Source organism: Cupressus sempervirens, chromosome 4, assembly GCF_028749045.1.
Source record: "Cupressus sempervirens isolate cs-2001-9-10 chromosome 4, ASM2874904v1, whole genome shotgun sequence".
NCBI classification, from domain to species: Eukaryota; Viridiplantae; Streptophyta; class Pinopsida; order Cupressales; family Cupressaceae; genus Cupressus; species Cupressus sempervirens.
Window position 1 is genome coordinate 374,509,848 of NC_143121.1, and position 25,170 is coordinate 374,535,017.

Consider the following 25,170-nt stretch of genomic DNA (forward strand, 5'->3'; position numbering starts at 1 on the left):
AGATCGTCACCTCTCAATGTTTTATACAAGTATTCATTATTTTCAAAGATCGTCACCTATTAAAATAATGAATACAAATGGTGGAGCCCATAACAGTCAATAGCCTGACAAAATGAAATTATTTTATTAATAATCAAGAGAGTACAAATGGATTACAACTCAACCATACCAAGTCTCCTCCTGAAGTGTTCTATCTTCACTCTAGATAAAGGTTTGGTGAGTATGTCTGTTGTCTAATCTGCAGTGCAAATGTATTCCAATTTTAAAGAATTCCTATCTACCCTATATCTTACATAATGGTAAGGAATTTCAATATGCTTGGACCTGTCATGGAAAATTGGATTCACTGAGAGCTTGATGGAACTCTGATTATCACAATGAATAATCGTGGGATTCATGGCTTGCCCAAATAATCCCACAAGTAACTTAGCCGTACTACTTCTCAGGAGGCCATCACTGCTACAATGTATTCGGCTTCTGTGGAACTCTGTGCTACTGAAGACTGCTTTCTACATATCGAAGATATCATTGCTGATCCCAAACTGAAACAGCATCTTGAAGTACTTTTCCTGTTTTTAACACTTCCACCCCAATCTGAATCAGTGAATCCATGTAAGTCTAAAGCAACTTTCTCATATTTGAGTCTGAGATTAAGAGTGCCTTATAAGTATCTCATAATGTGTTTAACTGCGACTAGGTGAATCTCCCTCAGTTCACACATAAACCGACTTAAGGCATTAACTCCATAGCAAATATCTGGTCTTGTATTTACTAAGTACATAAGAAACCCAATCATTTGTCTGTAGAGAGTAGAATCTATGGATGGTGATTCTACAGCTGCTTCCTTAAGTTTATGTAGATTAGTCTCCATTGGAGAAGACATAGGTTTGCAATTCCACATTCCAAATTTTTTTAAAATATCTGATGTATACTTCCCTTGATTTAGTATGATACCGTCAAAATTCTGTCGTACTTCCAGTCCTAGGAAGTAATGAAGTAGTCCCAAATCTTTCATCTCAAATTCTCTAGTTAGATCTTTCTTGCACTGATCTATGAGATGATCATCACCTGTTATTAGTAGATCATCAACATACAATATCAGAATTACCATATCATCTTTATCTCTTTTATAATATAAATTTGGATCAGCTTCATTCTTGGAGAATCCTAAGCTGGTGAGATACTTATCAACTCTTTCGTACCAGGCCCTGGGAGCCTGTTTAACCCATAGAGAGCTTTCTTGAGCCTGCAAACAAAAGCGTTAGGATCATGAGTTTCAAATCCTTCAGGTTGCTCCAGATATACTTCTTCTGAAATTTTTCCATTTAGGAATGTTGTTTTTACATCCATTTGATGTACCTTCCATCCCTTTGATGCGGCAATTGCTAAGACTGCTCTTACAAAGGTATATCTGGCAACAAGAGCAAAGGTTTCTGGTTTCTTCATAATCAATCCCTTCTTTCTAAGAAAATCCTCTGGCTACAAATCCGGCTTTATACTTCTCAATACCACTGTCAGTAGCATGCTTTATTTTAAATATCCACTTGGAAGAAACAACAAATTTTCCTTTAGGTCTTGCAACAATTTCCCAAACATCATTTTTCATGATAGATTGGTATTCTTCTGTCATAACTTCTTTCCAAGTTGTATGTTTAATAGCATCAGAGCGATTGGTTGGCTTTGTTTTGGATAAATCACTTGTGTTAGCTATATAACCAATGAATTTTTTAGGTCTTTTGCTTTCTCTAACTATTCCGGAAGGTGCAACAAAATCTGATACCATGTACAGTTTCTGCTAAATCCTTATCTCTTAATCAGACTTTTAATCCAGTCTTATATGTTGAGAATGATCTTCTAAGTAGTATGAATATTGATGAAATTAGTGTTGATTATAATGCAAATGCAATACTGAATATTTAACCATTTATTGTGATAGAGAATCTCAAATATAAATTGCAGGATATAAAATGCTTATAGGAGCAGACTACTGTAACTATGTCCTATAATCTGCATTTACAACCTACTTATATATCCTTTCTAAAGGGTATGTCCCTCAAGTGACATAACTCTTCCTAACTTGGCACCTATAGGAGATATATATATATCATTAAATGCCAACATTAGAGATATATTACTATTAAAAGGAAGTACAGCCTATACTATCAGACCTGTAGGTTTATCTTGGTTAATATTCTTAACACTGTATAGGAGAGTAGTTGATTATAGAGATCCTTGTATTGTCGAACTTCTCGCAAATATAGTCAATCGATGATAAGTTCAGTAGAAGTGATTGTAGGATAAGTTCTCATAGGTGACCATGTGTAGCAAGATCTAGATAGAAGATGCAAACCTAAAAGTATGCATAGTCATACAATTCTGTTTCATTTGCTCCCAATGATCATACTAAGGGGGGGTGCTAAGAATTCACATGAGTGTTCATGTGAGTAAGACCAATAACATATGAATGAATGAGGTAACTTGATTTGTAGTAACAACTCAGATAATTATTATGTGTTAGGAATATTAAATCATTAGAAAACTTTGTTGTGGCTTGTTAGAATAAATATTAGAATATCATGTGTGAAGAAGTATTGCACAATATTGCAATACACAAGTTGTTATAAGAACTTACCTATAGAAAGAAATGGTAGAGGGGATTATACTAGTTCTCCTTAAATTCAGGAATACAATTCCTATAGGTATACTAGATTGAATGAAATTAAATAAAAGAAGCATAGTGTTATATGTGCAAAAAAAATAGCTTCAATAATTTATTCCAGAATCTCTCATAGACTAATGGTCCATTGTGATGTAAGACATTCCATATTTTATTATTAAATTGTTTGTTTTATTAAATATTAGATATTAAACATTCTATGCTTGCTCGGGCACAATGGAGAAGCTGCAATGGTCGGGAAAAAAAGGGTTTTGACCACACCAGGGACTGGATTATGATGGATGATCCCAATGGAACTGGCCTTTCAATTGCAAGAATTAGCCATATTTGCAAACCAACCTCTCAATGGGAAAACACTAGTGGTGGCAGCAAACCTCACTGCTTACGGCTCACAATCGAAGGCTTTCTCAACAACAAAAGGGAATGGAAGAAAGATGGGGTAACTCTTGACAAAAGTTTCAACCCCATGGAGGGCTTTTTCTAATCCAGAAGAGCTTCGACTTTCAGCAGATTATTAAGAAATTTTGTCGTCCCAAATCTCAGACCTAGTTGTGAATGAATCCCAGTCGGTGAGTTATAATGCGATGCATGTTAAGGCCTCTATCTCTGTTAGTCAATAATAAGCAATGGTTGGAATCCACTACCTATTTAGAAGATAGAGCTTTTGTTTCAAAATCAAGAAGTGGTGTAAGGAGGAATGGGTAATCTTGCTAGCATGAATTGCCTTCTTATGTGATCTAATGTCCACTACCTTCACGTGTAGGATCCACTCAATGGGAACCACATGTGCTACGGATGATAACTAAGATGGGATAAATGTATCCACTTGGTGCCCCAATCCGAAAAGAACGATGCACTGCTATCCCCCATTTTGGTTGTTCCCGCTATCATACCTGTCGTACTACCAGAAGTATGGATAGTTGTCCCAACTATTGTATTGCTAGATGTACAGATGGATGGCATACTGCCACCTATACCCATCATCACACCGACTTTTGTGGTTGGTGCCATAGTACTCCTAGCTCCAATGCCAACACTTGTATCAAGTACTCTACTATCCAATCCAAATGCATTGCCAAGGCATGTGCCAAATCCGCCACCAATGCTTTTGCCAAATCCACTAGCAACCTTCTAGACCAGTTCCTTTTCCACCGTTCCTATGTCTCCCAAGGTAATACCCCCACTCACCTTTAGCACACTTTCTAGTACAGATCCAAGTAAAAGCCCCTTTGATATCGACACAAACTCAATGTCCTCTAATGTTTCCTCCATGGCATCTTCCTTCCTAAGATCTTCCTTCTTCCTCCTCCTTAGTGCTATGGATGTTGGCTAAAGCTTCTTGTCTCACCCTCTTCTTCCTTGAGTCAAAGTTCCCTGTTGAAAATGTATCTAAGTGGAGCCAATAGCTTATTGCAGGTTTATATGGCTCCACCTGATTGGCTGGAACGAAAGTGTCCCAATATTCCAGCACCACTTGTGTGTGAAGTGTGTCTAAGAACAAGGCTATAGCATGGTGCGGCATATAGAATGTTTTGTGTTTCAGCTAAAAAAGCTCACTTATCCTGTCCAACAAAAGTTGAGCCCAATTATATATCCTACCATTATTCAAGCCATTCACCTACGGCAAAATCCATATGGAATATTTGAAGTTCGACTTCTTCATAGAAGCTTGCTTTTAATCAAATCTACTATGCACCTCCATTCAAGGTTGGCTGTGAATACTTTCTTCAAATCCCAGGTATTATTTTTATCCATATGCTATCCCATTTTCTAAGTTAGGTGCTCCCTGCAAAAGAATTGGCATGGATTTTTCTTGTCCTTTATAGACATTTTAGAAGAGGGTTTTATAGTCAAATGCCCCTTGTTCACTATCCCAATACTTTACTAAACTCTTTTGGAGAGTTAGACATTGTAACACTGTGTTGCAAATACTTAGATTGTGGACTTCTGTGTCTTTTTATCATATCCGCAAACCATGGTACATAACAAAGGTTCAAATTCTTTTAAATCAAAGACAGGCATTAAAATGATTTTATCTACATCTACTATGTGCAATGCATCTTTTAATGGAAGGTTGTTGTTCATGCTCTCCCACCAGCTTCGACAATCACTTCCAGAGACCCTTTCAAATATGACATTCCCTATTGCAATGGCTTCATCCTTGTCTTTGCCTTTGCTCCTCATTTTGTTGGAGGCCATGTTGTCTTGTGCTTGTAACATTTTCTCTTCTTGAGCTTTATAGCTTGTAATGGCAGTGCCCTTTCTTGTTAAATTTTATAGCATCATATGAAATTTAGAGGATTTCTGATATTAAGCTCCTGGTATGGTTAATCTTCTAATCATGCTTTCACAAAGATTCAAGTAAATATTATAACCTTCAGACAGGTGTCAACTTGTCTTATTTAGTTTGGAGAAAATTCATGTCTCCAGCTAACCATTGCTCACGTGAAGGTGCAATCTTCTCATATTGTCGTCATCACCAAGTAACAACAATAGCAAGCTCATTTATGCAAGGAGTCTCTCGTTGTCTCTTCCACTGCTCAAAGAATGTTACTATGCTTTTGTGTTAAAAAGGATTGGATGGTTACATGAAGACATGTGTTGCGCACCGTGTATATGTGTTGGCATATATCATGCATGGGCAAGAACCATTCATGAAGACATGTGTTGTGCACCGTGTATATGTGTTGGCATATATCATGCATGGGCAAGAACCATTCATGAAACGAGGTCTATGTTATTCATCCCGACTTTTCTTAGGATTTTCTTGTACGCATTTAAGAATAGAAAATAAATCTTTGTGTTTGTTTAATTTTAAAAAAAGGAAAAAGATTTCACCTTCATTTATATTGCAGTAGCCATTTTAAGGTGTGTAGTTCAATTAATTGCTACAGTCCCTTTGTCTTGACTGAGCATGATCATTGGCTAAACTATTAGTATCATGGATCATAGGAATTCAGTTCTTTGAATATTGGAGATGATTTCTATGCATTTTGTAAAATCTCTTATATGCATCAATGGAGGATGTATGACTATGTACCATTTGCTCTGTAATTTTTATCATTATCAATAAAATTTATAGGTTTTCTTGGGCAGGGTTGTTTCCCTCTGTTCGGGGGGTTTTCCCAGGATATATTGCTTGCAATGTTTGATCCTTTATTTTCTGGTTCTAGTTTTAACATGGTATCAGAGCCAAGTTCTTTTCTTCAAGCTTGAACTGCAACTTCTCTTCTATGTATAGCCTGCAAGTTTATTATTTTCAATATGGTACTCAGTCTTAAGGTTGAAGACCGACTGGAGGGAGCCTCAAATGTTGTAGCCTGAAAGTCTAGGATTTCATTAATCCTTGAAGAAAATCATCTCATTGACTATGTGCAATCTGAAGTCACAGAGCCAGCTGATGATGCATCTAATGCAGCTTGGAAGAAGAATTCATGGTGAAGAGGATCATTATTGATTCAATGAAAGATCCTCTAGTACGTACAATATCTAAGCCTTAATCGGCTAAAGAAATGTATGACCATCTTCACAAGTTGTATGAGGTTAATAATACTAGCAGGACCTTGGCTCTCCGCATGCAGCTTCTCCATATTAAAATGGACAGAGGAGACTCCATCAGTTGTTTCTTCCTGAAAATTTCAGAATTAAAAGATCAATTGGATACTATTGGAGAATTCATTAATGACAAAGAACTTGTCATGTTGCCCATGAATGTCTCCCGCATTCTTGGGAATCATTTATTCAAGGTATCAGTGGTAGAAGCAAGCTTCCAAATTTTGATATACGAAGATCTGATTGTATTCAAGAAGAATGCAAGCTGAAGGCAAGAGGAAAGCCTTGAAAAACTCATTGAGGAGGATCAAGTGCTTGCTACTCATACTTCTAAGAAAAGAGGAAAGAAAAGATATTTTAGGAGCTTTGATGATAAGTATCCCTTGTCTTCTTCTTCTGATTTTAAAAGGGAAAGGACATGTCCAAAGTGAAATGTTTCAGATGTAGTAAGTATGGCCATTATGCTGGAAAGTGTACTGTGAATCTTAATCACCAAGTGGCTGTCTCTGATGTGACAGATTCATCTCGATTCAAGGACTCCAACAATTATCCAGAAGGATTTCTTTTCATTTCAGCCTTGTCCAGTAATGTTCCAACAGATTGCAATACTTCGTTGATAGATAGCGGTGCTTCACATCACATTTCAGGCTACAAACAACACCTCTTAAATTTGGAAGAAAAGGATTCTCGCCTGCAAGTAATTATTGGAGATTATGCTTCCTACTCCGTTAAAGGGGCTGGTAATACTTCCTTCAAGTTAAGCTCTGGTATACCTCTTCATCTTAGCAATGTTTTACTTGTCCCTGTATTCAAGAGGAATTTCATTTCTATTTCAGACTTAGGAGATAAAGGTTTTAATGTTGCTTTCACTATTGGAAAAGTGGTTGCCTAGAAGAAAACTTCTGATTTAAATCAGCTCAAGTGATTGGAGTTAGCCATTAAAGAATCTGCAAACTTTCAGCAAATCCAATTCAACTTTTAAATCATGATGCTTCTAATAATAATTTGTTGTAGCATAAAAAGTTTGGTCATCTCAACTTCAAATCTCTCTCTACTATGGATAAGCTGGTTGTAGGTCTTCCTGTACTCAGTGTTGCTCATGATGGTATTTGCAAAGTTTGTGCATTGGGTAAATTCTCTAAGGGTCCATTTCAATCAAGTGAAAGTAGAGCTAGGCATGTGTTAGAAATGATTCATTCTGATTTGTGTGGGCCCATGTCTTCATCTTCTTTAAGTGGATTTTGGTATTATGTCACATTTATTGATGACTTCTCTCACGAGACTTGGATTTTCTTTCTTAAATCCAAGGAATCTGATGAAGTGTTATCTAAGTTTAAGGAATGTAAAGCTCTTGTTGAAAACATCATACAGAAGAAAATCAAGACTCTCAGATCTGACAATGGGAGTGAATTTATATCTTGTGCATTTCAATCTTTTTGTGTTGAAGTGGGTATTAAGAGGGAGTTTTGCGTTCCTTGCAATCCTCAACAGAACGGTGTTGCTGAAAGGAAAACAGAACCATAGTTGAGGCTGCTAAAGCCATGATTCGTGATCAAGGGTTGAAGATTTTTCTTTGGGTTGAAGCTTGCAGGACAGCAATATATGTTCAAAATAGGAGTCCTCACATAGTTCTAAACAACGTGACTCCGGAAGAAGCCTTTTCTGGTTCCAAACCTGATGTAAGTCATCTTAAAAGTCTTTGGTTGTTCATTTTGCATTCATGTTCTTAAAGATAAAAGATCAAAATTAGAACCCACAGGAAAGAAGGGAGTTTTTGTTGGTTATAGTGAATCTTCTAAGGCTTATAGAATTTACATTCTGGGTCAAAAGATAATTCAGTTAAGCAGAGATGTCCCTTATGAAGAAAATTGGTATGTGGAAGATCTATTGGATCTTCTTCAGATATTGATATGGAAGCACCAATAATCTCTCAAGATCTTCCTCTTGTCACTCCCTCTTCTCCTTACCATTCTGAGAGGGAAGACTCTCCTAATGATTGTCCTTCTCCTAAAATTCAGCCTGATTCAGATGTCGGTCCTAGTGTTTCGTTGAATGAAAATAAAAGACCATTGTGGGTTAGAAATATTGTGCAAGATGCTGAAAATTTTTCAGCTCCTTGGGGAACTTTTAGGGAAAGTAAAAGGCCTCAGATATTTGATGGTTATATTACTTTAATGTGTAATATTATTGACTCTGAACCTTCGTGTTTTGATTCAGCTATAGGACAGCAAGTTTGGAAAGATGCCATGTTGGAGTATGATTCAATCATGAAAAATGATGTTTGGGAGATTGTCCCCCGTCTAAAACGTAAATCAGTTATCTTCTAAGTGGTTGTACAAAATTAAGCATGTTGCTTATGGGAGTATGGAGAAATTCAAAGCTAGATGTGTAGCAAGGGGTTTCTCTCAAAAGGAAGAAATAGACTATGATGAGACATTTGCTCCTGTAGCTAGCTACAGTTCTATTAGAACTATAATTGCTATTACAGCTGTTAAAAGATGGAAACTACACCAAATGGATGTCATGACTGCCTTTCTTAATGGTGTCATTGATGCAGAAGTTTATGTAGAATGGCTTGAAGGATTCGTAATTCATGGCAAAGATTCTCATGTTTGCAAGCTGAAAAAGGCATTGTATGGTCTTAAGCAAGCTCCTCGGGCTTCCTATGATGGATATCTTCTGAGGTTGGGTTTTATTAAAAATGAAGCTGATCCAATATCTATCTCAAAAGGTATAATAATCTCATGCTGATCCTAGTTCTTTATGTTGATGATCTCTTTATTACTGGTGATGATGAGTTGATAGTCAAATGTAAGAAAGACTTTAACTCTGAATTTAAGATGAAAGATCTTGGATTAATGCATTACTTTCTTGGATTGGAAATTTGGCAAATGTCTGATGAGATTATTCTCAACCAAGGCAAGTATCTTGTTGATGTTCTTAAAAGATTTGGAATGCTTGATTACAAACCAAATGTGACTCCTATGGAGGCTAGTTTGAATAGACTTCAAGAAGTTGTTGTTGATTCAGATTTGATCAATTACCCTTTTTATAGACAGCTGATTGGCTCCCTCATGCACATTGTCAATACTAGGCCTGATATCTGCTATGTAGTTAATAGCTTGAGTCAGTTTATGTGTGAGCCAAGGAAATTTCATCTTATCACTGCTAAACGCATTCTTAGATATGTTCGTGGCACACTAAAGTATGGATTGAAGTTTTCTTGAACTAATGATCTTCAGCTTCATGGTTTCTCTGATTCAAATTGGGCTGGATGCATTATGGACAGGAAAAGTACAACAGGTTTTTGTTTCAGCCTTGGGTCCGCTCTGATTTCATGGTGCAGTAGGAAGCAAAAGTGTGTTGCTCAAAGCACAGCTGAGGCTGAATTTGTGGTTGCTTGTACAGCAGATCGAGAGGCTGTATGGCTTCGCAAACTCCTCACAGGATTATTCGCAGAATCCTTGAACTCTACCACAATGTTTTGTGATAATCAGAGCTGTATCAAAATTTCTATCAATCATGTTTTCCATGATAAGTCCAAACACATGAAAATCAAATTTCATTACTTGAGAGACATGGTGCTTTGAAAGGTTGTGGAGCTTAAATACATCAGCACGGATAAGCAAACTGCTGATATTCTCACCAAGCCTTTGTCCAAAGTGAAATTTTCTTATTTTAGAAATAAGCTAGGTATGATCAGCTTTGAGACTTAAATGGAACTAAGTCTTGTTTTGTTTATGCCTATTTCTATTCATGTGTGAATAAATAAGATTGTAAGAATCAGCTATGATAACTGTTCACTCTGGGAGTGACCATCATGTGGAGTGAATCTATGATGACATCACATGGAGTAAATTCGTGATGGGAGTTCGATGTCATGTTGAGTTACTCCATGACAATTCACGTGGAGATTATCCATGATTAAAGGCTTAGCTAAGATTCTTACAAGTTTATCATGATGAGTGATCCCATGATTACTAATTGTGAATAAACATATCCCCAAATATTCTAAATCAAAGATTTTGTCTACCAGGGGGCAGTCCCGGTCCCAATCCCATAAAGCTTCTGTCTACATATATCCCTCCATATTTTTGGTACAAAATTACTTCATCCTTTCTTACTGTTGGGGGTTATGTTAAGTTCAGGATTACCCTCCATTAGGCATTTGGTCTCCCTTTGAATGGGGCTTCTCTCACCTTCGCACATTTTTGAATTACCTTATGCACATAACCATCTCCCTAGCAAATAAATAGATCATCGTCTTTCACTATTGCTTTCAAGCATGGTCCCAAGGTGTCCCCATACTCCTCCATATTGATTTCTTCCTCTAAGTCTCCCTTAAGAGTATCTTGCTTAGTTGCTTATCTTTTCTTTCGTTCTTCTTCTACCACTTCATCAATGCCATATGCAATGAACCCTTCTCTTCTTCCTTCATAAGGCGCTTTCAACCTCCTATACTCGTTTACTCTCATCCAAAGGACAAGTGGACCAAATAAAGCATTAGTAAGATATTTGTGTATTTTGGGAACAACTACCCCTTCAACATGTTTTCTTGCGAGTCGTTCCTCCAGATCCTTTATTGGCTTAGCCCACGTTGTATCTAGTTTGAAAGGCTCTTGAGTTATTACAGGATCTTCTTCTATCTTTCTTTGGTGGCCAATGGTCCAGTCACCTTCGGTTGCATACTCAAGCATGTTGGATCCCAATAGTGTATACCTTCCTCTCCTAGTAGACTTTTAGCTTGGACCCGTTTACAGGTTCCTTAATAGGCTGGTCTTCTAGTGTTGCAAGTTTTACAACCCCATTATCTCCTACTCTTATTTTATAGGGTTCTAGACAACAAATTTTAAACTTCACAAGTTTGATTTCGTTATTTAGTTGTATTTTAGAACTAACTACCTTGGTCAAAATTCATCCAGCAAAGATATTTATCGTGCCAAAGTTTTCTCCGTTGTTGGGCTACCTATATTGCCTATTGTGTTGTCAACCTTCTTTCCTCCAATTTGACCAAGTTCATTAATTGTTCTTTCAGACTCTCTGTATCTCCCCATCTATTCTTTAAGGTCACCCTTAGGCTAGGCACAGTGCATTTTGTTCATACTACAACCTCTTGACCATTTTGATGTCAAACATCGTATGCTTTTTTTTAAAAACATCTATACTAGAAAAAATTTGTACATTATCTGGAACAAAGTATACCCAGTTGTTGCTTTGTAAGTTGTTCGATAGGCCCAAATAACTGCAGCAAGTCTCTCTTCCTAATCGCCTGCCTCTACTCCATGTCTTATACAGTATTTTATTAGTGGCATATGCTTGCCCATTGGCTCAGGGATAATAGGACTTGACAAGTTGTGGAATATGCGAAATTCCATAGTCATGTTTTGGATCACTTGGTTTATAAAGTGCACGATCACTTGTGATGGATATGGAAATTGCAAATCTCATTACGATCTACTCTTAAAAAAAGCAAGTCGTATTTGTTGCAGTATTGTATGAGAGTGTTGTTGCCTCCACCAACTTAGTCAAGTATTCTATAGCAATCACAATGTGTCTACAACGCCAAGGTACTTGCTTTGAGGGGTCCCACAAAGTCTATCACCCATCTCTCGAACAACTCTTGGGGTTGTGAAAGAAATAATGCCATGAAGTCTCTTTTGAGGGGTTTTCCCATTCACTGACAAGTCTCACACCCCAATACCCATTCCCTTGCATCTACATGTAATGTTGGCCACCATAGACCAGCTAGTTGCACTTTCCATGATGTAGCATCAGGCCCCATGTGTCCACCTGTGAGGCCCTCATATGACCCCCTTATGGCCCATGCTTTGACCAAGATTAAGAGGCCATTTATTGTTATGGAGATAGACTAGGGTGCCAATGCCTTATTCACTCTATTTCTTTTGTTAAACTATCATAATTCCCGGTCCCACTCACCATTTCCAATTACTCAAAGATGCATAATTATTTTATTTCATACCTTGAAAGCTATAGCTTAAGATATATACTAACTTCCTTCCCACGAAGATACAATTTTTCATTCGTCAATTATAGGTATGTAACTTCTATTTGTATTTGATTCTGTATATTCTAACTCTTCATTATCATTGAATGTCTATTTGGTTAAAAACTTAAAACGCATATAGTACTATGACCACAGTGTTGATCAGTTTTATTATTTATTTTTCAAGATCCATGTTCCCTTTAGTGCATTCTCAAATCTCTATAGATAGTCAAAGCTGATTGTGTGTAATGTTTCGTACCTGTGATGCTCCCATAAAACCAATGTACACCCCTAAGTTGAGGCCATAAGGTGCTGAAGGAGTGATAGCAGGAGTGATAGTACGGTGAGCAAGAGGGGGGGCGTACTTGGTATGGTCGTACAGTGGCTGAAACACTCTGTACAGATGAGGGAAGATGGCCCATGGTAGGGGGTGCACCAATCCGTATGGTGAGGACAAATTAGGCCGTACGGTGTGATAGGCTAACCACTGGAGGACCATACGTAATGGTCGTACAGGCTATGACACCAACTGGGAAGGGTGTGAGGAGTGTACAGTCAAAGGGTGGAAGCTGTACTGTATGGTGCTTGCAAACATGCAGTCGTATGATGTTGGAGGCTGTACAATGGTGAGGGAAGAAAGGTCATACAATGGGGGAGATTTCACTGTGATCGATGGGTGAGTACAGTATCCATACAGGGGGATATTTGTAGACCGTGTAGAGTGGGGTTTTCTTGTGTGTGTGCCAAGGTACAGAGGGAAAGCGTTTCACAGACTCCTAAGCATACAATTGTGTTATGGACAAAGATTCATTCATATAACCAAAGACTTTAGATGCGAATAAGCCAACAAAGATGAACAAATCTTCAATTAATATTTGCCACGGATGATGCTTCGACTTGCCAGATCCAAGCGAAGTGCAACACAGGACGGAATAGGGTGAGGGTTGAATCCCACTGAAACGGAAGAGCAAAATAGAGAAGATCTTTCACTTCCGAAATGGCAAACAACAAAGAATCCCAACTGGAATTTGCAGTAGAAGAGAAATAATCCAAATCGCATACCAACCACAACCTACAAGTCGTGCTTAAATACCCGTCAAAAAATTTTCTAAGGGTGTACAAAGATAGCCAACAGCAACACAAACTACGGAAACCAAAATAAAAATGGGTCCAAGATGCATTAAATCAATCAGCCCATTACAAAAGTTTGATTTATTATTTATTTTATAACGAGAACAGTATAGTCCTCCTGTCCCAAAATTTGCTTGTCCTCAAGCAAATGCAAACCCGATTCTAAGAAACTTTCGTCATCAGTTCCTTCAGTTCCGAGTCAGGCACTAAGTAGATCTTCCCGTTGAAGTAAATGATGTCATCAATAACCTTGTATTTTTCATCGTGTACATAACCATCCATCAACTCACATGCAAAAGTGTTCTTGGAATACTCGGCCAATAGATGAGCCCACCACTTATCCAAGGAATGCGGTGAGGTGTTGACTATCTTATTTTTATCTGCAACGTCTGGGGCCAACTCTTGTTTAAAAATTGTATCTATTTTCTTGATTGTGACTTCCCTCGATCCTTTATTTGTCATTCCTCCTAGCAACACCTTGCCATTCGTCTCGAATGAAAAGTCCATCCTTTTGAAACTTTGAGTGTACTGGTCAAGAGTTTCCAACCACTCGATGCCCAGAATGATATCAGTATCAACCAAATCTATGACAAAAATCATCTGCCAGCGTATAGTTTCCCATAGAAATTTGTAGACATGGGATCACATGAGTGCAAGGTAACAAGGTTCCTCCTGCAACCTTAACCTCAAATCCTCCGTGCTCAATTGCGTGCAAGCCTTTACTAGTGACCAAAAATGAATTGATGAAATTGAGTGTGGCGCCACTATCAATCATGATTGGGACTCGTTTTCCGTGAAGTGTGCCGCGAACTCTAAAGATACCACCTCCAGTCAGTGTAGTGAGGGTAGCAATGGAACCCCCTTTTTGTATCAGGACATTTATTCTCTCCTTGTAGTGCCTGCCCCTAGTTTATATTTTTCGAGCTACATTTATGATACGATTGCCAAACTCTTTTAGGCCAATTTATGTTTGATGAGTAGTATTATTATTTTAGAGATTATCAGATGATGTTTACACTCCGTTTATTATATGATGAGATTACTTGGTACTCTATATTTCATGCATGTATGATGATTATTCAATGGTTTCAGTTATCGATGATGATTAGTTAGATGGTTCATTATTCCATGTGTTTCTTATGGATACTTACCCCATACTGCATGTGTATGGTGTGCGTGCTGTTTTATTTATGTATGGTGTTTCTGATATGGTTAAGGAAGGGAGTCGTAGTCACCTGCTAGTCGGGATCTACACGATGCACCACTTCCTGCCATTGCCTGTTTAGCTTAGAATATTGTGTTTGTACATGCGTGGATTTTATGCAGGTTGCAGGTACCGGGTATCGACTTCCCTGAATTGTCAGGATGAGCGTACCCTATCGCACTGTCTCAATGGTAAGAGAGGGGAGATAAACTCTTAAGTCCAAATCCTAAACCCTTTAGCCAATTGTCCTAATTGATAATTAGGACAAGTATCTGAGTTAAGTACCCTCCGAATGCATCAAATGATGTAATTTTGTGATTATAACCCTTTTTGTTTGATTTGGTATGTATTTTTCTATGATGGGTTTTCGTATGTTGCTTTATGAGTCCTTGGTGTATTTTCTATTAATTAAGTCTAATTAAAAAGACTAATTAATGATTTAATTTAATAAGAAATTATTATGATATCTTTATAGTTAATTAATTAATTAATTAATTAAATAAAAGAATTAAAGTTGGAAATTAAAGTTCAAGATATATTTAGAACAGGATAATATTTATTTAATTTAATAATAATATATTTGGAGTTCATTTTTAAATAAATGTTAAATATTATTGTTATTTAAATTAATTAAATATGTTATCAATTAAGTTCTAAAATAAATTAAAAGTTGAAAGATATTAATTTATTAAGAATTCTAGATCGCATGATCTAAACATGAGTTAAATATAAGAATTAAATTAAAAGATTAAATTATAAAAATTAATAATGTTATTTTTAATTTCTTAAAAGTGCACATAAGATTTAAAATAATAAATAATTAAGAATTGAAGTCAAGTGAATTTTTAAATAAAGTTATTTAATCATTCAACTTAATGTGCATGAAAGTTGAATGCAAAAGAATTAGAAAAGATAATAAAAGTTAATTTGAGTTAACTGAGTTGTGCAAAGAGTCTTCTGGGGTAAACACACAATTAGTGCCCCGAATTGAGGAGAATTTGCTTATCACAACTTTGGGGGTTCATTTTTGTGGGATACGAATTTGGACGAGAATTTTTGGGGAAGACAATTTTTGAAAGCAAATTTCAGAAGGCTGATACGAAGAAAGTCTGGAAGGGGAAGGTTATTGAGAGGAGCGAATTCGCATACAGTTCCTGGAAATTGCATAATAGCATCAGGATCAGGTAGGGTCTTGTGATTTTTATCCATTAAATATGCAAATTATCCCTTCCTGCCTTCTTCGTGTCTGGGGTTTGTAGATCTGAATTCTCTGTGATGAAAGTTTTAAGCTTTCAATATTGTGAATTTATTCGTCAATAATTTCTGTATCCATGGAGACTGGATGAATTAATTAGAACCATTGTTTTCTTGATTTAGAAATTAAGATCTAATTTGATAAGGGTTTTGTTTTAATGAATTTGAAAAGTTCTAGATAAATAAATAAATAAAATAAATAAATAAATATATATATAAATATATATATTTATATTTTACATATTTACCCTTTAGAAGAAATTGTTTTTATTAAAAAGATTAAACAAAATTAATTTTTAAAATAAAACTTATTTTATTTGTATTAGAATAAAATAAAATCAAATATAAAAAAAATATATAAAAAAAAATATATATATATATTATCATATTTGGTGGGGGGGGAGGGAATCACCCCGTACCCGCCCCCCACTGTCGGCAGGCGACAGTACCTGCGTCGCAGGTACTGCGACGGTAGGTACAGAGTACCTGCCACCGCAGGCCCTGCGACCGCAGGCCTGCGGCCAAAGCCGACGGGCTATAAACGTGGGAGAACTTGAATTCGTTTTTTTTTATTTTTATTTTTTTTATAATTTTTTTTAAAATTATTAAAACGAATTTTATTTATTTAAAAATTTTAAATAATAAAATTATAATATATTCAATTTTTATAATAGATTAAACTTTTTAAATATTTAATAAATAAATATTAATTGCATAGATATAGTTGTAAATTTTAATTTATTAATAATTTTGCTCAAATATTAATAAATTAACAATTATTAGTGGGATTAAAATAAGTAATTAGATCTAATGAATATTGATTAATTTAATTAAAATTAGTTTAATTAAGTTAATTAATAATGAATGTTATTTGATTAAATTATAAATTTGGATATTGATTTAATGAAAGTTATTATAGAACTGGGTTATTCGAAAAAGGGTAGTTGTGAAAACTTTGTTACTTGAATTCGACATTAAACTAAAACACAAACCTTACCTTAACTTAAATAATATACTTTCAGATCCAATCTCTGAGACTTTGATGTTGTCTTTGTACTTTGAATGTTTTGGGGTTGGTTTAGCGTTGACCAGTTCAGGTTGTTACCAGAGGCTCGGGGTTGTGAATGTGATGTCTTGATGATTTGGTCTCGATCCTTCTTAACCTGACCATGGTAATGTGATGAAGTGCTCTATGACATGATTGTGTTTACTGTTTGTGATTGCTTTCCAGTTTCCTTGTGTGAAGCTGAGATGTATGTAATTGAGAATACCTAACTTAACCATTTTTGAGTCTCGATTAGTTATATTTGATAACCATTTCTGAGTCTCGATCAGTTATACTTGTATTACTTTCTGGTTGCTCATTAGAGAACCATTGGATTTTGTGACTTATCATTGATGCCTTCAGTTGCTGATAGAGAACTGTCGTGATTACATGATTACTATTTGATGTTATCTGTTGCTCATGAAGAACTGATATATTTTGTGGATTATCTTTTTATGATATTTTCAGTTGCTCGTATAGGACTGAGATGGTTTTATTATGATTCTTTGATTTACGAGTTCATGAGCTAGGGTAGGTTATCTATGTGTAGAGTCGGGAAGTGGCTTGCAATGGGGGTCGGAGCCCTAAGAGGCTGCCTTGAGAAACCCATTGTAAGTCGTTTTTAATAAGTGAAAACATTTACACTAAATGAGAGAAAATGAACCTAACAAGATAATTGTATGTTCTCTCCCATGCCATGAGTGCTAGTACAGACTAGGATGGGGTAGAGAGGACGCTTGGTTATGACCTTGCATTCCATAGTATGCCTCGTCAGTACGAGAGGATACTAGTGGCCGCAGGATCAGTAGGGACCCGAGATTCCTATGGGATTGCTCGGGTAACTTCTACATGACTTTTGCGATGACACTTTCCCGCTTGCATATTAGGTTTCCTACGTGTCTTGTGGTACCTCTGGGATTTAGATGTCGATCTTTTTAGGAACCCTTGAGTTAGCATACTTATAGGATTTCCTGGACTTAGAGAGTATTTATGATTATAGGTTTTGTTATCCTATTTGGGACTTGAGACTATCTCCTCAGCGCGGTGGGAGTGGACCATTTAGGTTCCACGCGGTCGGGTGGTAGTGCTTTTACTCTTATCATTGAGACCCGTTCCGTGGTCACCGTGGCTGGAGTTTTCGTGATTGGCATTTACCTTCACTATGTTCTTGGATTATTATGATGGATGGTTAGATTTTATGATAGATGTTTTATCATTATGGATGTATGGATGTATCATGTATGGTGAATAGTTTCATATATTTTTACTGTACTTTGTATCATGGATTTGAGGATGTTGTATCTTGATCTTTACATATGTATATTCTTTTAAGCCTTTCATACCCTGTGACATGTACAGTGGATGAATGAGCATTCCGAATTAATTTGCCAAGGAGCATTCGGAACAAATGTATATTATGGACATTGGAGTTTCTGATTATTCTTTTATATGTATGTGATGGTTGTTAGACTTAGAATTAATTAAATTTAAACATGACTCAACGTCTTGGGATCTTTAAGAAATGTAACTTGCAATGTATGTTTGTCGATGATTACATGTTATTGCTTCCGCTACTATTTGTTTGATGTGTATGTCATACTTTCTTACTTTTAAAAAAAAAAAAAAATGTTTAGCAAACTTAGTGAAACTTTAGGTTAATTCTTTTGGATCCCTTGGCGGGGCGTTACACTCCTGTTGGGTAATTTCTTCGTCAGTCGCTACAGGTATTTGCTCTTTGTCATCATTAGGCATCACCTCAATGTAATGAATCTTTCCCTTCCCAAGGCAGTGATGACCAGGACCCCATGGTTCTTTGCACGTGAAACAGAGCTTTTTCCTTCGAAGTTCTTGCCGAGATTCTTCATCTAACTGAGGTTTTTTCAGAATTGGCTCCTTGCCTTTGTCTTCTTGTGGGGATGGTGTTGGTGTAACTGTGTGAGTTTTGGAGGAAGATGCGGCTATGTCACACACCTTCTTAATAGCTTCGTTGAGTGTACCCAGGTTGAACCCTTTGATCCAGCCTCTCAAAGGCTCTCTCAACCCATCCATGAATAACACAATTCGACATCTTTCAAAGATGTTTGTGACTAATACGGACAACCTTGGAACTCAGTGACATAGTTGTCTACCGTGCCCATTTGCTTTAACTGAGCCAGATCTTTGAAGTTTAGCTCAAGATCCTTCCCATCGAAACGATCAATGAGTCTCTCAATAAACTCAACATAAGAGGTCACTTGGTCGTGGAGTGACCAGTCCATGATGCCACCACTCATGCACCACTCCTTCCAGATGAAGTGTTGCAAACTTGATTGCTTCCTCTTCAGGCATTGGATTGAGTTGGAAATAGGTATCTACCTTTAGGACCCATGACTGTGTGGTAATGACTCTAGATCCATCAAATGGCGATAAGTTCACCTTTCCGATCTTTCTCCTAAGATCATCATTAAAATAACCGCAATTTCCTCCACCAAAATATCTCATTCTTAGATCAACATAGTCTCTGTAAGATATATCTCCTTCCATATTTGTGTTCCGCCAATCTTCCCAAAGTTTTTCTTGCATTTCCTCAAAAGTGGCCTCTCTTCCTTTGTGTGGTGCTTCTGTCCTTGGAAGGAAGATGGGTTTTGAGGGTCGAGAGCGAGAGGGTTGAAAGTTTGTCCTTCCGGAAACAAAATCGTCACTATGCCCATTTTGTTCTCTTGTAGTCTTTCCCTCGGCCAATTTTTGTAGAGTTTCCTGCATAAGCCTTTGGGTTTCGTTGATTTGCATTTGATTTCTATTCAACTCTCTTAAAAGATTCATGAGTTCTGTCATAGGATCCTAATGATCTACCATTCTATCAATAGGGTTATTTCGTTTTCTCCTCCAAGTATAAACTTGCATTCACTTCCACAGGCAGGCAAGATCAAAAGCTCTGATACCATTGTAATGTTCCGTATCTGTGATGCTCCCGTAAAACCTATGTACACCCCTAAGCTGAGGCCATAAGGTACTAAAGGAGTGATAGCATGAGTGATAGTACGGTGAGCAAGAGAAGGGGAGCCATACTTGGTATGGTCGTATGGTGGCTGAAACAGTTCGTACGGATGAGGGAAGATGGCCTGTGGGAGGGGGTGCACTAACCTGTACAGTGAGGACAGATTAGGTCATATGGTGTGACAAGCTAACCATTGGACGACCGTATGTAATGGTCATACGGGTTTGTGACGCCAACTGGGAAGAGTGTGAGGAGTGTACGGTTAGAGGGTGGAAGTTGTACTGTATGGTGCTTGCAGACGTGCAATCATATGATGTTGGAGGTCGTACAATGGTGAGGGAAGAAAGGTCGTATAGTGGGGGAGATTTCACTGCGATCGATGGGTGAGTACAGTATCCATACAGGGGGATATCTGTAGACCGCCCAGAGTGGGGTTTTCTTGTGTGTGTACCAAGGTATAGAGGGAAAGTGTTTCACAAACTCCTAAGCATACAATTGTGTTATGGACAAACATTCATTCATATGACCAAAGACTTTAGATGCGAATAAGCCAACAAAGATGAACAAATCTTCAATTAATATTTGCCATAGATGATGCTCTGACTTGCTAGATCCAAGCAAAGTGCAGCATGCGATAGAATAGGGTGAGGGTTGAATCCCACTGAAACCGGAAGAGCAAAATAGGGAAGATCTTTCACTTCCAAAATGGCGAACAACAGAGAATCCCAACTAGAATTCGCAGTACAAGAGAAATAATCCAAATCGCATACCAACCACAACCTACAAGCCATGCTTAAATACCCGTCGGTAAACTTTCTAAGGGTGTACAAAGATAGCCGATAGCAACACAAACTACAGAAACAAACATAAAAATTGGTCTGAGATACATTAAATCAATCGGCCCGTTACAAAAGTTTGATTTATTATTTATTTTATAACGGGAACATTACATTGTGTTTGATTGGAGTCGTGTTTTTTCTTATTTGGGGTGTTCAAAAGCACAATTCCAATTGATGATCAGCATATCACCAGTGCTTCCATATTTTTAAAACAGTTTCAAGGCATCCAAGTGAGGTCATGAAAAAACCTACTTGATAAAGCATCTAAGTGAATCTTGCAAACAACTTTTATTATGTTTACAACACCCTTCTTGATATTTTACTTTTATATAACACAGTGCTGAACTTCAGGATATGCACCCACAACTTATTCTAAGAAGATTGAACACCTTAAACAGTACATCAAGATTAAGACGTGTGCTAACCATTCACATCTTCTCCAATTGATACCATTAGGTGAATAGCAAAGACACCAACTGAGAAAGTATTCTCTGATAAGGTTAGAATTACTACATGGTTGCATTTTGTGGTAGTTCTTTCATCTACATAGCAGATAATATGGTTGGGAAATTCAACTCGGATTACCAATTGAGGAGACAATTAATTCTGCTGTTCTCCACCTCATATGAAGCAAGTAACAAAAATCTCATTCTTGTTATTCATTATAGAAGCTCTCCTAAACATTTGACTCCAAGTAAGCACAAGCTAGTCAAGTAAGGAGTAAAATAACATCTACACTTTAAACGAATCTAAAAGTTTAACTAGTATTTGATGAATATAACAGAAGCAAAAGACTTACTATAGTTTAAGTACGTTATCAAATTGCAAATCCTATACCTTTGAATTTTAAAAAGAACAGATCAAAATTCTATACCTTACGTCTGCATTCTATGCCATGGTTATTATACTGATGAGTTTAGGCAAAAATTAAAACATTGTTAAATGTTTATGACCGGAACCACATAAAATGGGTGGAACAAACCTGACGTGGGAATGTCAAAGGCTTTTGGCCCAACGCTTGGGGGTTACCAACATTTGTAAAGATGATCTGTCAAAAAAGAGAAAACAACAAAAGGTTTAATGTCAAGCAATCATATATAACATGTTGCCAATCAACCAATCAATATATGTCAGGAATTAATAAAATAAAGTAGGATAACTAGAAGCACTGGTGTAAATAGCAAAGCAATTATTGTAATAAATCACGAATTAATTTCTGACTGTTCAATAGAAGCCCATATTAGTAATGGGTACTGTTATCAGGTATTTATTCAAGGATATAAAGCCAATGTATTGAAATTGGAACCAAGTTCATTAGGTTTATTGCTACCTGAAAGTCAACAGAAAAATACTGATTATTAAACTTTAATCATTGCATTTGTAACGTTCACCATGTCCCAGCTACTTTCCTTGTAATAATTATACCTCCTGCTGCTTTTACAAGTGTCGTGCAGGATAATCTTCTATGAAAAATAAGACAATATTGAAATAAATGAAAACAAAAACTCCAACCATTACCTTGACAATCTTTCTATCTATTATTAAGTTCAAGATTAAATATTTTAAACATAACAAAAACCACTTCAAGATATTTCATTCAACATTTAATATCATTCTTGAGAAACCAATCTCCCATTTTCCTACTTTTAGTCCCCTCACAGTCAATTTCTAGATAAGTGAACTTACTTAAGACTTGCAAAGTGACCAAAAGAATAACAGGAAGTAAGACTACTACTCAAACACAACATAAAGTTCATGCCACAAGATACCAGATTTTGAGGAAGTAAATAAATGCTGAGGTTAGCCCAGAGAGTTTGCTCATAATCTGATGGATGTAAGAAACAAGAAGATTGCAACGGATGGGTAGCAACTTATTAGTGTAATTTGATAATATATAACGAAGTGGTCAAGGGAATAACGAATTTGTAAACCAAGAATATAATAAGCACGGACCATTTTGCATATTTCATTGGATTATGGACTTTTCTTGAGGTTGTTCTGCTGAAGATGTTTTAAATTGTCCGATGGTAAAGCCAATTAACTTTAAAATAAATCCTAGCGACATTTCATCCATTGTTTAAGTATCTTGATATGTACTCTTAGAATTTCAATCTTCATTAATAGACAAAAGCGAGGGAGGATGCAGCATAAGTTCAAAATTCCATGGTTCAAGAAGTTGCAATGAAGCTTGAGACTTCATCATAATCAGGATAAACGATCTGCCAAACAGTTAGAACACAGCCTACTAGACAGCTGCCGGAAGCTGTGCTACATACGCTCTATTTTACTTCATCAAACACATCAGACATTGTAAAATGGCCCAATGATTGGTCCATTAGTTGTCATGTCATTTTCTACTATTAATGTGCATAACAAAGATAAATAACACAGGGGCCTTAATAACTTGCATCTTGGATTATGACCGTGCTTCAAATGGGGCATTAAGATCACCAAATGTAACTTTCTGTTACTGTTTCAATAAAAATTCAACTAATAGTTCATACGACAGCAAAAAGCCCAAATGTTTATCACAAAAAGAAAGAAACGGTACCTTTTTTCCTTCCTTCTGAAGCTCGGAGGCTCGCAGATAGAGCTCCCCTCTGACAGCATACTGGACCTTCTTCACATTCTCATTAATATTTTCATAATCCAAAGGCTTCAGAGCCATTCTTTAAACAGCTGAACAACCGAGCTCAAAGAAATGACTTCCCAAACCACCAGCTTAACAGACTGACCTTCCCTAAAAGTCCATCAAAAATTTAATAAACTCAACCCAAAGCAGAACAATGTCATCCAGAACCTAAATACCTACTAAAACGTAAATTGCCAATAAATAAAATAGTAATAAAGTTATAAACCATCATCGTACCACGAAAAGGCCTAAAATAAGCCCTCAAATAAAGAATGGAGAAAGCTGCAAAGAGAAATGCGTATACAGTAGTTTTGGTTCTTCAAATTGAAAAACCTATAAATCAAAACTATACAAAAAGTGCACAAAATAAAGCTGACGTCATTCGATTCAGCAACTAAACTATTCAAAGTGTCCTTTCACGCTCCGACGTTACATGCCGACGAAAACACGATATAATTTATCCTTTTATATCCTACACAATGAGCTATTCAACGATTCAAAATAGTTTTAAATCGGAACCCGAAAAATAACTTAAATAGTAGCATTCTCAGCTTTGAGTGAACTAAGATACTCCAAAAATGTAGGTATACTAAAAATTCATAATCGTATTTTGAACAAAATAAGAAGGCAGAATCGAATTGCATCTGATCGCAAATTAAACCAACAATTCAAATCAAATGTGTTCGTTTTGCAGACAAAATAATACGCTATTAAAACGAACCTTGTGACTGCGAATCTTCAATTGCAAAACTTATAACCTTATTCCAATAAATTGGCATCAAATAATCCCAGATACTGCAGCAATTCTATTCTGTTTCTCTACATTTTACGTTGCTAGATTCTAAAGTCTGTGGTGACATCTGATTTGTAACTGTAAACACATCTACTCCGATACAAAATCTCACTCGAAAGCTGTAACCATTTTCTGTTTTCAACAGATTTTCTTCAATATCGTACAAAAATCAACGAAAACTATTTTTTCTGGCTGATTTTCTTAATTCCAAAGTTATCTATCAATCTTGTAATAGAACAAAATTTTAAAATGCATACATACTTCAGTTTGGACACAAAAATTTGAGAGAGAAAGCAAAACGAACCGAGACCTATACCTCTTCAGCTCCAAATTTTGATCATCTTTCTATAAATTATTTTGATTATCCAACAGAGAGATAGAGGCCGGAGGAGGAACGTAAGCATATATATCGTGACATTTTGTGGTGTCGGATTGAGGTAGTTTAAATTGACGCTAATATTTCTTTACGGATCGCCTTTCTATGGCCAAGCAAAAGCCGGTAAATTATCCATTGGCTGGGCCGCCGGAATGTACGAGTTTTACGTGACGCCCATATTTTCCCGGCGGCCTTCCGGGTTAGGCTCTGGTCTCATCAGAAGTAACAGGGGTAAGAAGCACTACCCTGTAATAATATAAAATTAACTAGCACTTGTATTAGAATGAGGTGCAAGAGGTACGCTGATAGGTATTTAATTTGAAAGTATAATTGAACTTTTGCATGATAAAATTATAGAAAGCAATTTATTTAATAGTAGTGTCAAATAGAGTTTGTGACTTTTGTAAATTCTAAAAAAACACTGCACTAAAATACATGGAAAAAAATTGTTTTATTCCTAATTACAAATCGTCTCTATTTCAACAGGTGAAATGTTATAATTTGTGAGTGAATATTTTTCATGAATTGTAGGAACAAAGTAATTTAACAATCAATACTTTAAAAGTGAGTGTAGAGCTCATTCTCTTAGTCAGACAAAATATTTTAAATGTAAAATGCAAATCCAATAAGGAACACAAGATCAATACTAAAACCAATCAATGCATACCAAAATTGATCACATAAGG

The 25,170-nt window shown here is 36.4% G+C and overlaps 1 protein-coding gene across 4 annotated transcripts in view; it reads right to left on the bottom strand.

The window, feature by feature from the left end:
- Positions 1–24,486, bottom strand: part of LOC149561635 (glutamate--glyoxylate aminotransferase 2-like) — a 201,690-nt gene extending 177,204 nt beyond the window's left edge. The window contains exons 1-3 of one of the 4 annotated variants that reach the window (XM_089825216.1): positions 24,425–24,486; positions 23,235–23,413; positions 21,666–21,731 (exon numbers count right to left, since the gene is read on the bottom strand). In XM_089825216.1, coding sequence (XP_089681342.1) covers positions 21,666–21,731; positions 23,235–23,351 — 183 coding nt within the window. In that variant the 5' untranslated portion in view covers positions 23,352–23,413; positions 24,425–24,486. Of the gene's footprint in view, positions 1–21,665; positions 21,732–23,234; positions 23,424–24,412 lie in introns of all 4 variants that reach the window. The other 3 variants (XM_089825214.1, XM_089825217.1, XM_089825215.1) reach the window with 3 other exon arrangements.
- Positions 24,487–25,170: the final 684 nt, after the last annotated feature.